Source organism: Halichoerus grypus, chromosome 15, assembly GCF_964656455.1.
Source record: "Halichoerus grypus chromosome 15, mHalGry1.hap1.1, whole genome shotgun sequence".
In the NCBI taxonomy this organism is placed as follows: domain Eukaryota; kingdom Metazoa; phylum Chordata; class Mammalia; order Carnivora; family Phocidae; genus Halichoerus; species Halichoerus grypus.
In genome coordinates this window covers 35222707-35238776 of record NC_135726.1, presented here as the reverse complement: position 1 = coordinate 35238776, position 16070 = coordinate 35222707, and the positions used below count along the sequence as shown (strand labels likewise).

The 16070-nt window shown below is 35.8% G+C and overlaps 1 protein-coding gene across 1 annotated transcript in view; it reads right to left on the bottom strand.

Annotated features, from left to right (window-relative positions):
• Nucleotides 1-16070, bottom strand: part of ITFG1 (integrin alpha FG-GAP repeat containing 1) — a 329904-nt gene that overhangs the window by 115693 nt on the left and 198141 nt on the right. Inside the window, exons 11-12 of the mRNA XM_036120167.2 lie at nucleotides 3475-3625; nucleotides 541-649 (exon numbers count right to left, since the gene is read on the bottom strand). Coding sequence (XP_035976060.2) covers nucleotides 541-649; nucleotides 3475-3625 — 260 coding nt within the window. The remainder of the gene's footprint in view (nucleotides 1-540; nucleotides 650-3474; nucleotides 3626-16070) is intronic.

Below are 16070 nucleotides of genomic sequence, written 5' to 3'. Positions count from 1 at the left end.
ATCACAAAGAGGGAGATAGTGAACTTAAGGTGGAGAGATCTGGTGGTCAATAAGATGACCAGAAGATCAAGATTAACATTATGGTGGTGAGACATAGTTGCAAGACAGTTGCTTCCTGATAAAACGCCCTGAGAAGTACACAGCATTGGTTCTGCAATTCCATGCAGTGGAGTTTCTGCAAAGAATGTATGACCTGAGTGGAAAAAGAGGAGACAGGGTTACGCTACAGAATAAAGCCCGTATTCTTTAAAATTGATAAGGACCTGAAAAGGAATTGTTCCAGATTGAAGAAGTCTGCAAAGATGTGACAATTAAATGCATCAGGAATTCCTGGATAGAACCCCGAAACAGAAAAAATCATTGTTGGGACAGTTGAAAAATTTGAACAGGGTCTGTGTATAGGATGATAGTGTTGTAACAAAATTAATTTCCTATGTAGGAGTGTGTCCTTAGTCTTAGGAAAATTTTCATTGACAGAGAGAATACAAAATTAACTGTTAATAATTAATAATAAAACATATAAAACAAATATTTACTCACCAATCACTTTAACAAAATAAGCATCTGCTTCAAAGTTATTTTTTAGTGTATGGATGGCAAAATCATTCTTTGTATATCCTTTACTTAGTACCACAATGTCCAAGATTCCCTGGAAAAAACATATACAAAAGTTGTAAGAACAAACCAGCAACTGAAAAACTAATGAAAATATATGCATGTTTATCATGTAAATATAAACCTTATTCACCTTGATTTTTAAAATAAAAATACTACTAAAAAATATAAAACCTTAAGAGAGAGAGAGAGGCAAACCAAGAAACAGACTCTTCTCTCTGGAGAACAAACTGATGGTTACCACAGCAGAGGTAGCTGGGGGGTGGGGGAAATGGTGATGGGGATTAAGGAGTGCACTTGTCATGAGTACTGGGTGTTATAAAGAATTACTGAATTACTATATTGTATACCTGAAACTAATATTACACTGTATGTTAACTAACTGGAATTTACATAAAAACTTAACCCCCCCCCAAATCTTAGAATAATAAACAATAAACAAAATGAAAAAAATCTGTAATTTTAATCCCTGGAGATAACTGTTAACATTTTTGTATATTTCCTTCCAGTCATATTTGCCTGTATTTTTATTATAAAAGATTTATTATTTATTTTAGAAAGAGTGTGTGCAAGCAGGGGGAGGGGCAAAGGGAGAGAGAGGGAGAAACTCAAGCAGACTCCCTGCTGAGCGTGGATTCCCACGACCCTGAGATGCATGACCTGAGCAGAAATCAAGAGTCGGATGCCTAACCGACTGAGCCACCCAGGAGCTCCTGCATGAATTTTTAAAGGCCTATGAAATGGACTGCTAAAGTGTTTTCAACCGTCAGAGGAAGAGAACACTTTTTTATCTGTCCTGGTGACCATGGCATATTAACATTATTTCTCCCTAAAAAGAGGGAAGTCGTGCTGATTTTATTGGGGGAAAAGGTATGCTCATTTAAATTTCCACTTTACTGATTATTTTATTTATTTATTTATTTATTAAAATCGTTTTGATTATACTTGACATACAATATTACATTAGTTTGAGGGGTACAACATAGTGACTCAACTGTATATCTTATGCTATGCTCACCACAAGTGCAGTCCATTCCATTGATTCTTTTTTTTTTTTTTTTTTTAAAGATTTTATTTATTTGACAGAGAGAGACACAGCGAGAGGGAACACAAGCAAGGGGAGTGGGAGAGGGAGAAGCAGGCTCCCGGCCGAGCAGAGAGCCCGATGTGGGGCTTGATCCCAGGACCCTGGGATCATGACCTGAGCCGAAGGCAGACGCTTAACGACTGAGCCACCCAGGCGCCCCCATTCCACTGATTCTTAATGATACTGATCATTTGCCGTATTTTTTCGTATATTAGCCACATGTGATTTTTCTGTAAATTGACTATGTTCTGTTTTTCCAGTGGTAGTTTTGGGTGACTTATATCAGTTTGTATAAACCCTTTTTATATTAAAGATACTATTTGACTCTTTCATAGTAAATTTATTTCCCAGATTTAAAAACAATTTGAAATTTCATTTGATGTTTTTTTTTATGTACAGAAATTAAAAACTTCTTTGTAGGGGTGCCTGGGTGACTCAGGCAGTTAAGTGTCTGACTCTTGGGGCGCCTGGGTGGCTCAGTCGTTAAGCGTCTGCCTTCGGCTCAGGTCATGATCCCAGGGTCCTGGGATCGAGCCCCACATCGGGCTCCCTGCTCAGCGGAGAGCCTGCTTCTCCCTCTCCCACTCCCCCTGCTTGTGTTCCCTCTCTCTCTGTGTCTCTGTCAAAAAAATAAATAAAATCTTTAAAAAAAAAAAAAAAAAAAAAAAAAAAAAAAAAAAAGTGTCTGACTCTTGATTTAGGCTCAGATCATGATCTCAGGGTTGTGAGATCAAGCCCTGCGTCGGGCTCTGTGCTGGGCGTGGAGCCTTGCTTAGGATTCTCTCTCTCCCTCTCCCATTGCCCCCTCCCCCTTCCTCTCTCTAAAAAAGAATTATTTGTAGTCAATTCTGTTTATTTTTCCCCTTATAATATTTTTGCCAATTACTTTTATGCGCCCCTCCACCCTTCCTCTCTCTAAAACAAATTATTTGCAATAAATTCTCTTGATTTTTCCCCTTATGATATTTCTGTTAATTACTTTTATGCTTGTCAACTGTTAATAAAAAGTGAAATAACATGACATTTGGTAGCAGAAAGAAGAAAACAAGAACCTGGACAATTCATATAATTGAGAATCAGCCTGTTACAACAAAACCAAACCAAACCAAAAATGTTACAACCAAACCAAACCAAAACCAAAAATTATGTTAGGAGGAGACATAAATGTCCTGATGGACATTGAATTTTTTAAAAAAATAATCAAGTTATTTTACAAGGATGTACTGTGATATATTAACTCTAGGATTTAACACATTTTTATCAGAATTTATTATTTTTCTGAGTGGTAAACTGGCTTTTCACATTAGCATGGAGGCAACCAGGGCCCTGAGGGCCTTTCATTGTCACCTGGCAACTGAAGACAGAGTCACAACCATCTGTGGCAAGAGATGCTCCTTCCAGTTCACAAAGTTAAAAGGGCGTGCTGCCTTTTCTGTGACCTTGTACAGGTTCAAGAGTCTGTCCTCTGTTGCCTGTGCTTTTGTCTATTGGTGCACATGCACATTTGCCAGCCTCAGAGCATGATTCTCTAGTGGTTTAATCTAAATAGCACAAAATGAGATAAAGGCGTTTTCATATTTCACTGTACTCATCAGCTAGTAGTGTCAATAAATTTGTTCCCTGTGCCATTTAACATTAAAAGGGGCTTTCTTTAATTAGCTCATTTGCTTTCTTTATCTCATCTACATTTTCTGGTCAAATAGGGTGACGTGAAAGTGAGATGAAGTGGATGGCAATTAGACTCCACACACAGAGGAGAGCTCTGAACTCACATCTTCATAAATGTCAAAGAAGGTGGCAACCATGGCATCTCTGATTTGATTTAGGTCCATCAGCTCCCAGTAGACTTTAAACATACGATGTGCCCCCTCACAGCTTGCATTATTACAAGGAACATTCTCCAGTAAAAAGGCCTGCTGATTGCTGTAAGATAAAGGAAAGGTATTTAGTTAACAGAACGCATCAGTGCTGTGTAGTATCAGTTGTGCTGTATCTCCTGGAATCAAAGAGATGATAAATAGTATATAGTGAAATGACATGAAAACCCCCCCACATTTTATTGATAGTTGCACTGTGTCATAAAAAAATTAAATTGTTGGGGCACCTGGGTGGCTCAGATGGTTAAGTGTCTGCCTTCGGCTCAGGTCATGATCCCGGGGTCCTGGGATCGAGCCCCGCATCGGGCTCCTGGCTCAGCGGGGAGCCTGCTTCTGCCTCTCTCCCTGCTCATGCGCTCTCTCTCTCTCTCTCTCTCTCTCTGTGTCTCAAATGAATAAAAAAAAAAAAAAAAAAAAAAATTAAATTGTTGGCTATCCTATGTGAGCCTTCGGCAAAAATTCTCTGAGGCTACCTGGTTGCTGGCCTCTCTCCTCTTACATGGAGTTTACAGGTGCATCCCTTCTTCCACCATTGCTAATTCAGTCACTGACCCTGTGGTTCCACTACTGAGTTCCTGGACACTGTCATTATCCCTTCTGATGTGTATAGCCCCTCAGATGAGTATATGCATTTTATTTTGTTATTTTTTTAATAAAGATTTTATTTATTTATTTGACACACAGAGAGAGATAGTGAGAGAGAGCACAAGCAAGGGGAGCGGCAGGCAGGCAGAGGGAGAGGGAGAAGCAGGCTCTCCGCTGAGCAAGGAGCCCGATGTGGGGCTCGATCCCAGGACCCCGGGATTATGACCTGAGCCAAAGGTAGCCGCTTAACCGACTGAGCCACTCAGGCACCCCAAGTATATGCATTTTAAATGGAACCACCTGATATCCCCAAGTCTTGGAAACCCAAAGCAGTGAATCTATAACATAATTTCAACTTCCAGACAGGGAGTAGGGAGGATATTGCTGAGCTTCTCTTAGACAAAAGCACTGTACTTTCCATAGATATGAAGTCCTCCCTCTTATATGCTACTCTATAGGCAGAGTGGTTATGAGCTTAGATTCTGGAGCCAGATTACCTGGATTCAAATCCTGACTGTCATTTAGTAGCTATGTGACCTTGACTAAATTAATGAAGACTCATATCCTTATTTGTAAACCGAGTAATTAGAGTACTCATAGGATTGTTGTAAAAATGAAATACTGGGGGCGCCTGGGTGGCTCAGTCATTAAGTGTCTGCCTTCGGCTCACATCATGATCCCAGGGTCCTGGGATCAAGCCCTGCATCGGGCTCCCTGCTCTGCAGGAAGCCTGCTTCTCCCTCTCCCACTCTCCCTGCAGTGTTTCCCTCACTTGCTGTGTCTCTTTCTATCAAATAAATAAATAAATCTTTAAAAAAAAAAGAAATACTCAATGTGAAGTATTAGAACAATTCCTGTCATCCAGTTAGATCCAGTTGGATCTCAATACAAGTGTTTATATTATCATCATTCTTATTTCTATAGTGCAACACTATGCCATGCAAAAATATTTCCTCTAGAAACAGGAGTAACTTTTGTAGTGTGATTTATGTAATGGTTCCTATTATAGGCATTTCCCAATGTATACAGTCCTTTAGTTCCCTCTACTTATACAAAAAAATAATAGATTAAAGGTCTTAAAGTTTACTACTGCTCAATTTTATCTAATAATAATAATAATTATTATTATTTTTGAGAGAGGGCGAGTGGGGGAGGGGAGGGGCAGAGGGAGAGAGAGAAACTTAAGCAGGCTCCACGCCTACCACAGAGCCTGACGTGGGGCTCGATCTCACGACCCTGAGATCATGACCTGAGCCGAAATTAAGAGTCAGACACTTAAATGACTGAGCCACCCAGATGCCCCTCTAATAATTAATTAACTAATTAATTAATTTAATAAAGATTTTTTTAAAATTTATTTTTTGACAGAGAGAGAGACAGCGAGAGAGGGAACACAAGCAGGGAGAGTGGGAGAGGGAAAAGCTGACTTCCCGCTGAGCAGGGAGCTGGACGTGGGGCTCGATCCCAGGACCCTGGGGATTATGACCTGAGCCGAAGGCAGACGCTTAACACCTGAGCCACCCAGGCGCCCCACCTAATAATTATTTTAAATAAAGCTAAAAAGACATTTCTTTTGAAAATTTTTCGTATTTCATATGTAAATATTACTTTGGGTCTGGACAATTTGTAAAAGAAAAAAAGCTCTATTATAAGGAAAATTTCTTAGTGTTTATAATACAGTAAGGGAACCTAATGTATAAAATTTTCAATTTGCATTATGTACCAAATATATGATTGACTTCAAATTATTTTTCTCAATAAAAATTCCTACACAAATAGTTCCTAAGAACAATTCATTAACAAAGAAAAAAAAAACCTCCCAGATTATAACAATTAAAAACAATTAAAAACGCTGAGGTGACTTTGCTCAAGACCTAACATAATTTCCAGGTAATTTAACCATCCTACCTTTTTAGCTAAAGAATTTTACTAGATATTTCACAGAATGAAGAATATTCTATTTTGTTATTAGGAGATTATATTAAAACATGAGAATATGTGATAAAGGAAGCCTTTCTACATCTTCTGTAACCAATGTATTATACTCACCGACCTTTTCAGTGACTGTGCGCCACTAACTTCCCTTCTCAAAGTGCATGAATTTCATTATTAGAACTATGGCTACAATTTCAAACACACAACACAACCTACAACAGAAACTCTAACTGCAGTTTTACAATTAAAAATGTCATTTTAATTTTTCATACGAGTTTGTAAAGATTATAAATGCCATGAACCATGGCTCTTGTCTCATTGCTCACTATATTGGTTTTGCACTATGGAACTTGGGGTCTGTAAATTTTCAGTTAAGTTTTACTAAACCCTACATGCATAGCCCAACATCTCACTTTTATAAATGAAATTCCATTTAACCACAGGAAGGAAGAACCTTGATCCATTTGGGTTGGAAATCCATGAGGAGAAATGATCTTGCTTCTTTTGGGTCTGTCTCTTGATGTGTTATTGGCAATTACAACCAGTTTATCTTTTTCAAAACTGTTTTTTTCAAAACTTACAAAGTTATTGTAAAATTCAAGTAATAGAGACATTTAAAAAAAGGAAATTCATCCTTTCCAGGGACAACCATTGTTAATAATTAGGTATACATCTTTTCAAACCTTCTTCTGGGAACATACAAATATGTAAGTATATATATCCTTAAAAAAACCCATTTGGGTTCTACTACACAGATTTTTCTACAACTTATTTCTTTACATTCAATAATATAGCATACACAGGGCAAAGGGATATCGTCTGAATGAGGACTTCTGATATCTATTTTGAAAAGTCCCCTCAGAAAAGTTGTACTAGAGGGCGCCTGGGTGGCTCAGTTGGTTAAGCGACTGCCTTCGGCTCAGGTCATGATCCTGGAGTCCTGGCATCGAGTCCCGCATCGGGCTCCCTGCTCAGCGGGGAGTCTGCTTCTCCCTCTGACCCTCCCCCCTCTCATGCTCCCTCTATCTCATTCTCTCTCTCAAATAAATAAATAAAATCTTTAAAAAAAAAAAAAAAAAAAGAAAAGTTGTACTAGATTATATCTCCCACCAGCAGTCCATCAAATTGCCTGTTTCTCCACATGCGCATTCTTTTCAATGGATACTCCACAATACGGCTAAGCCATCACCAGTTTTAACAACCTGTTTTTGATAGGCAGTCTTCAATTGTTCTCCATTACAGCGTACCACACATTCACAAACATATAAATGTTATTTTCCCTTGGGAATTTGTACAAAGATTTCCAAATAATAGTCATCAGGTCAAAGAATATGCATATTTTAAATGTCCATAGGTAAAGCTAAATGGTCCTCTAAAAAAGGTACCAATTTGTATTTCTAGTAGTGTATGAGTATATCCTCCATATCTTGCCAATATTAGTATTATTGCTTCTTATGTTTGCCAATTGGGTAGCTTAAAAATCTCATTCTCCTGATTATAAGAGCTGCTATTAGTTTAAAAAAAATTTTTTTAAAAAAGATTTTATTTATTTATTAGAGAGAAAGAGAGAGTGTGTGTGAGAGGGTAGAGGGGTGGTGCGGGGAGAGGAAGAGGGAAAGAATCCCAAGCAGACTCCGAGCTGAGTGTAGAGCCCTGATGTGGGGCTTGATCTCAGGACCATGAGATTACGACCTGAACGGAAGCCAAGAATGAGACACTTAACCGACTGAGCCACCCAGGCGTCCCTGAGTATTATTTTTATATTTATCAGCTATTTGTGTTTCTTCTTGGAATTGGCACTTAAGTATATATTTAAATTATTGATTTTTAGGACATCTCTGATTGTTAGGGGGTATTAACACCTTACCTGTTATTCTGATATCATTATTTGTAACATAAGGGCAAAAATAGTATATTAATTCAAATGGCTGTTGTAAGGATTAAATGAGAAAGTACATGATAAAGAGTTCAGTAAAGTGCCCGAAACATAGCACAGCATACATTCAATATTTGCTGTGATTATTGTTACTATTATTATTATTATTATTATATGTGATGTTACTACTGATATATTGCAAACATTTTGCCCCAGCCTTTTATTTTGTTTTAAAAATTTATGGTGTTCTTCACTGAAAAGTTTATAACATTACATAGTCATTTATGTCAATATTTTTATTCATGGCACTGTAAGAAATGTTGAAGTGAGTCCATCATGCAGATGGAAAATGAAACCAGATGAATACTACATTTACACAAAGGAACGAAGAGCAGTGAACATGTTAAATATGTGGGAAGATAAAAAATATTTTTTCTTATTATTGAAGCCTCTTTAAAGATAACTGATACTTAAACACAGTGTGATATGAATGACATAAGGAGATATAACATGTGTGAAATGGCAGCACCAAGGCCAGGAGGGGGGAAATGAAAATGTGCTGTTGTACGGTTCTCCAACTGGAAGTGAAGTGGTGCAATACTGTTTGAAGACAGACTGGGATAATTTAAAGACGCATCCACTAAAATGATAAGATTTATAGTTAATAATTAAACAAAAAAGACAAAATGGAATCATAAAAAATGCTCACCTAGTTCAAATAAAGGCAGGAAGGGGAAAAGGCAACACTGCTGGCGGGAGTGTAAATCGGGGCAGCAACTATAGCAAGCCGTATGGAGGCTCCTTAGAAAAATCAAACGCAGAACCATCACATGATACAGCAATCCCACTTTTTGGGTAGATATTGAAAGAACTAAAATCAGAATCTCAAAGAGATATTTGAAGTTCTGTGTTCACTGCAGTAATATTTACAATAGCCAAAATATGGAAACAATCTAAATGTCCATCAATTGATGAATGGATAGAGAAAATGTGGCATGCATGTGTGTGTGTGTGTCTGTACACTGGAATATTATTCAGCCTTAAAAAAGAAAGAGACATTTGAAACAACAAGGATGAACCCAGAGGAGATTATGCTAAATGAAATAAGGCAGACACAGAAAGACAAATCCTATTTGATCTTATATGTAGAATCTAAAAACAGTGAACTTAGAGAGTAGCATGGTGGTTACCAGGGGTGGCATTTTCAGTTATAAGATAATTAAATTCAGGGGATCTAATGTACAGCATGGTGACTACAGTTAACAATACCATAGTGTATACTGAAAGTTGTTATGAGAATAAAGTTTTAATGTTCTCACTATAACAACATGAACAAGAAAATGGTAATTACATGAGAAGAAGGATGTTAACTAACCTTAATGGAGTAAACACTTTGCAATATACATGCATGATGATGTTTATCATCACACTGTACACCTTAAATTTACAGAATGTTATATGTAAGTTATATCTCATAAAGCTGAAAAAAGAAATTAATAAAAACATTCAAAAAATCTCCAAATAATTGGATATTAAATGAAACACTACTACTAAAAATCTATGAGTAAGTAAAACAAGGAATCAAAAAGGAAATTACAAAGTACTTTGAACTTGATGAAAATGAAGACACACATATCAAGCATTTATAGTATGTCACTAAAATAGTTTTTAGAGGCAAATTTATAGCACTAAGTACTTTATTAGAAAAGAAGAAAAGTCTCAAAACAATGACCTCAGTTTCTTTCCTAAGAAACTAGAAATAGAAGAGCAAATGAAATGTGAAATAAGCAGAAGAAAGGGAATAACAACACAGAGCAAAATAATGAAGTAGAAAACAAAAACAATAGAGAAAATCAATGAAACCAAAAGATGGTTCTTTCTGAAGAAAATTTTAAAACTGATAAACCTTCAACTAAAATGGGGGAAGACACAAAGTACAATTATGGTGAATGAGAGAGGTTACACAACTACAGAGTTTACTGGTATTAAAAGATAATAAAGGAATGTCACAAAAAACTTTGTACCAATGTAATTGACAAATTAGATGACATGAACAAATTTCTTGGAACTCACAAGTTACCAAAGTACACTGAAGATGAAATGGATAAAGAAAGAAATTAAAATTATAGTTTTATATCTTCTAAAAAAGTCTGAAAAAATCCAGGCCCAGATGGCTTCACTTATTATTCTACTAAATATTTAGAGAAGAAATAATGCCAATTCTGCACAAACTCCTCAGAAAAGAGATGAGGGAGACACGCTTCCCAACTCATTCTCTGACACTGAATTATACATGAAAATTAGACATCACAAGAAAACTACAGACTAATATTCCTCATGAACACAGATGGAAGTATTTTAACAAAATTCTAGTAAATTGAATCTAACAGTACATTCAGATTTTGCTTTGCACAGTACAGTGTTCACTGAAACTTGTGCATTTTGGAACCATGTCTCTGCTTCATGATTTGCCAGAGAACCATGCAAAGAGAGGACATGGCTCTGATATGGACATGTTTCAGTGACCAAAGTACCTTGCAAAATGAAGACTGTGGGTACATAAAAAAGATAACAATTATGACCAACTAGGGTTTACTGCAGGAATGCAAAGTTGCTTTAATATTTTAAAATAAATCAGTGTGATTCAGTAGATTAATAAAAACAGGAAAACCATACAATCATCTCAATAAAGATAGAAAAATTATGTGACAAAATCCAATTTGGATCTAAACTCTCAGCAAACTAGGAATAGAAGGAACTTTCTCAACATGATATAGGGCATCTACAGAAAACCTACAACAAACATCATACTAATGATGAAAGACTGAATGTTGTTCTTCTAAGATCCTTGTTTCTACAAGGCAAGGATGTATGCTTTCACCACTTCCACTCAACATTGTACTATAGGTTCTAGCCATTGCAAATGAGAAGAAAAACAATCAAGGTATCCAGATTAGAAAAAAGTAAAACCGTCTTTATTCATAAATTATAAGGCCACCTATTTAGAAAACCCTATAATATCTAGAAAAAAGCAAGTAGAACTAATCAGTTGAGCTAGGTAGCAGAACACAAGATTAATATACAAAAGTCAACTGTATTTCTATATATTTGCAAACAACAATCAGAAATTGAGGGGCTCCTGGGTGGCTCAGTTGGTTAAATGGCTGCCTTCAGCTCAGGTCATGATCCTGGGGTCCTGGGATGGAGCCCTGAGTTGGGCTCCCTGCTCAGTGGGGATCCTGCTTCTCCCTCTGCCTCTGCCTGCTTGTGCTCTCTCTCTCTCTGTCAAATAAATAAATAAAATCTTTAAAAATAAATAAATACTTCATTCCTTAAAAAAAATTGAAATAAAAAAGTACCAGTGATAAATCACAAAATGAAATACTTAGATATCTGACAAAAGAAGTATAATGAAAGCTATAACACGTGGTGAAAAAATAAACAGACACACACACAGACACAGAGTTCGTGGGTTCAAAGACTCAATGTTGTTAGGATGTTAACTATCCCCACACTGATTTACAGAGTCAATGTACAGAAGTTGCCCCTTATCCATGGTTTCACTTTTAGTAGTTTTGGTTACTCCCAGTCACCTGTGGTCCAGGAGGAGATGATCCTACTTCTGACATATATTAAAAGCTCAACTGTAGCCTAACACTACATCACAATGTCTGCATCATTCACTTCACTTCAACTTATCATGTAGGGATTTTGTCATCTTACATGATCACAAGAAGGGTGAGTACAGTACAATAAAATATTTTGAGAGGCCATATTCATATAACTTTTATTATAGTATATTATAATTCTATTTTATTATTAGTTATTAATGTTAATCTACTGTGCTTAATTTAGATATTAAATTTTATCATAGTTATGTATGTACAGGGAAAACAATATATATGGTTCAGTACCATCAGCAGTTTCAGGTATCCATCAGGGGTCTTGGCACATATTCCCCATGGATAAAGGGGAGAGGGATACTGCAGTATCAATCCAAATTTCTGTGGACTTTAAACAATTTTTTTTTTTGGCAAAAACTGAAAATAGCCTAAAATTGATAGAAAACACCAAAGATCTAAAATAGTCAAAATAACTTTGAAAAAGAATAATGTTGGGGGACTTAGACTATCTGAATTTACTACTCATTATAAATAAACAACAGTCAAACCATTGTGGTATTGCTGCAAAGATGAACAGCAGATCATTGGAACAGAAGAGAGTGAAGAAATATACCCACTGACATACATATGGCCAATCGATTTTCTTCAAAGTTCAAAAGTAACTGAGTAGAAAAAGAATTCTTTCTTCTTCTTCTTTTTTTTTTTTTTTAAAGAAATTCTTTTCAATAAATGGTTCTGGAACAGTTTACAAAAACATAAGCTTGGATCCATATCTTGTACCATATAGAAATATTAACTCAAAATGGATCATAGACCTACATGTAAAATGTAGGACTTAAAAAAAAATTCTAAGGGAGGGCATAACTCATTGTGACTGAGTTAGGTAAAGATTTCTTAGATATGACACTAAAAATCACAATCCATAAAAGAAAAATTGATAAATGGACTTTTTAAAAATTAAGCACTTCTTGCCCTTTAAAAGACACACCATTCAGAGTACAAAGAGATATGCCAGAGATGAAAAAAATATTTGCAAATAATAATAGTAAAGGATTTGTATATAAAGAACTTTCAATTAAGAAAACAAATATCTCAGAGAAAATATGGGCAAAAGATTTGAACAGACACTTCATGAAAGATCTATGAAAAGCAAATAATTACATGAAAAGATATTAAAAAATCATCAGTTATTACAGGAATTGAAATTAACGCTACACAGAGCTACACTACAAATAAAATAACTGAAGTTAAAAAGACTGACCATACCAATGTTGAAAATGTGAACCAACTGGAACTGTTTGGCATTTTCTCAAAAAGTTAAACACACACCTTCCCGAAGACCAGATATTCCATTCCTTTATTTGCCCAAGACAAATAAAAGCTCCTGTCTACACAATGACTTTTACAAGAGTGATCATAGCAGATTATTCGTAATAACCAGATCTGATAAAAACCCAATGTCCAGCAACATGTAAATGGATATAATAAGCAAATTATATCTGTACATTGGAATACTCCTCAGCCATAGCAGCAATTAACTAAGATACATGTAACAGTATGGATGAATCTCAATATTATAATGCTGAGTGAAAGAGCCCAGACATAAAGAGCATATAATCCATGATGTCATTGATATAAAATAGTAGAAAATGCAATCTAATCTACAGAGGCAAAAGGAAAACTGGTGGTTGCCTGTGGGATCAGGGAAGGGTGAAAGGGGTGGAAGGACTGGAAGGGTAGATTACCAAGGATTAAAAAGAAACTTCTGCGAGTTCTGTATATGCTCTTTATCTTGATTGTAGTGGTATTTGTATAGGTGGTATATGTCAAAACTTATCAACGTACACACTTCAAAGATGTGCACTTTGTGTCAATTAAACCTCAATAAAGCTTTTTAAAATAGATGTTACTCCTTCATGAGAAAAAGCAAAAACACAAGCAACAAAAGGAAAACTAAATTTGACATCATCAAAATGAAAAACATTTGTGCTTCAAATGACACCATCAAGAAAGTGAAAAAGAAAGTGAAAAGATGACTCAGCATGAGAGAAAAATTGCATATCATATATCTGTTGAGGGACTTGTATGTAGATTATATAAAGAATTCTTGTACCTCAATAATACAAAAGCAAATAACTCAATTTTAAATGTGGCAAAGGATCTAAATGAACAATTATTGAAGATACACACACAATGGCCAATAAGCACATGAAAAGAAGCTCAAAATCATTAGTCCTTAGGAAACTGCAAAACACAATGAGATAACATTTCATATTCATTAGGATGGCTACAATAAAAAAGACAAATGCTGGTAAGGATGTGGGAAAACTGGAACACTCATACACAGCTGGTGGGAAAGTAAAATGGTACAGCTGCTCTGGAAAACAGTCTGATAGTTTCTCAAAGGGTCAGACATAGAACTCCATTCTGAAGTATATTCCACTCCTAGGTATATCTCAGAGAAATGAAACACATCTCCACAAAAACCTGTATATGAATGTTCATAGTAGTATTATTCATAATAGCCCCCAAAGTAGAAACAACACACATACCATGTTCATTCACACGATGAATGAATAAAATGTGGTATATCCATACAATGGAATTTATTCAAAGACAGAAAGAAATGAGGTACTGGTACATGCTATCAAATGGATGAGCCTTGAAAACATTATGCTAAGACAAACAAGCCAGTCACAGAATATCATGTATTGTTTGACTGCATTTACATGAAATGTCCAGAATAGGCAAAACTAGAGAGACAGACTAGCGGTTTCCTAGGGCTGGTAAGATTGGAGACTGATGATGAAGGTCTCCAGGGATTTCTTTTCAGGGTAATGAAAAATGATCTGACATTGACTGTGGTGATGGCTGCACAACTTGGTGAATATACTAAAAGCCACTGAATAGTATACAGTGAATGGGTGAATTGTATGGTGTGTGAATTCTATCTCAATAAAGCTGTTAATAAAAAACAGAATTGCAGAAAATTTTAACCCATTAAAAAACCCATGGGAATTGTTTAAAAGATATAACATGTAAAATTCACATATCAAATGCCTCTGAATAGGCTGGTATTTATACATCTAGCATGCAGCCTTTTGAGGCTGATTTTAATTTCTCTTTCAAGTCTATAAAATTGGTGTTGTTTCTTGATACATTACCACTTGACAAAGCTAGGTTTATTCCAGGTTGTTAATATGCTGTGTGTGTCTGTCTTATTTCTCATTAAGAAAGGTAGCTGATGGATCATTTAACTTAAGTTTGATTTTCTCCCTGGCTGCTCTTAGAGCTTGTGTGTCCACTTTAGTCATTTCTATCTCCAGTGAGTTCTGCTCTTCTAGATTGTCCTTAACTCTCTTCCTCTTAATTCCCCAATTTCATTATCAGCCTAGGCTCATATGGAAGGAAAAGAGCTTCAATTTGAGGATATGACTATCTTTCTGCGTAAACCTTAAGAAAGGCAGCTCTACACACAGAAGAAAAACAAATTAAGAAGAGAACCAAATACATCCATTAGGAATCCTCTAAAAATAAAACAATTTTTTTATTTTTAAATTGCTGCTCTGAAACCATGCTGCCAGTTATTGGTAAATGCAGAATCCTCAGCTAATATAACAAGGTAAAGCTTCACTTTGAAATACTAAAAATTATTGAAGTTTCTGTAGTATAGACTGACAACTGAAGATGTTCAAAAGAGTTGATAAATTTGATATCCAGAATAAAGTTCACTTGAGCTTTGGGTAAAAGCAGTACATTTATTCACCAAACAGCATCTAGGATATAAGATTCAGTGGGTAGATAGTAAATGTTTCTTGAATGAAAGGAGGAAGTAAGCATGTTTTGTAGAGCAAGGCCAAGTGAAAGGCAAAACTTAACAGGATGTAAGACTGACTGCTAAAAGTTCCTGTTAAATAAATGGTTAGAAAAGATTTTGTTATGTTTTAATATATCTTTATCCAAAGATGTCCTGTATACTGGTCAATTTGGTAGCCACTACATCTCCTTTCTAGGTATTATGATATTTGTGTTTTCTATTATGAAAAATCAAATATAATGGTCATTTTATCTGTTAGTTGGGCAATGATACAAACAGGATATTCAGACTCCAAGAGTGAGAAATTCATGGACATATCACAACTTATAAAGTACACATGCAAAAGGAACAAAGGTTGATTAGGAAATTATACAGTTCTGGTTTAGTTATTAATACTGAAGGATGCAGATGAGTTGGATAAGGGGAAAGGGAGAGGGAAAATGAGGAAAGAGATAGGGAAATGAAGGATGACGTCTGCATTTCCGATTTGAGAAACTGAGTGAGCCACCACCTGAGATAACAGTACACAAAGAACAGGTTTAGGGGAGAGAAGATACTTTCAGGTTTGGGGTGCCATAGGTAGAGCATTCAGGTAGTACATTTTTAAAAAATTTTTACTCTCTTTATTGTTATTCCTAAACATTTATTCATCTAA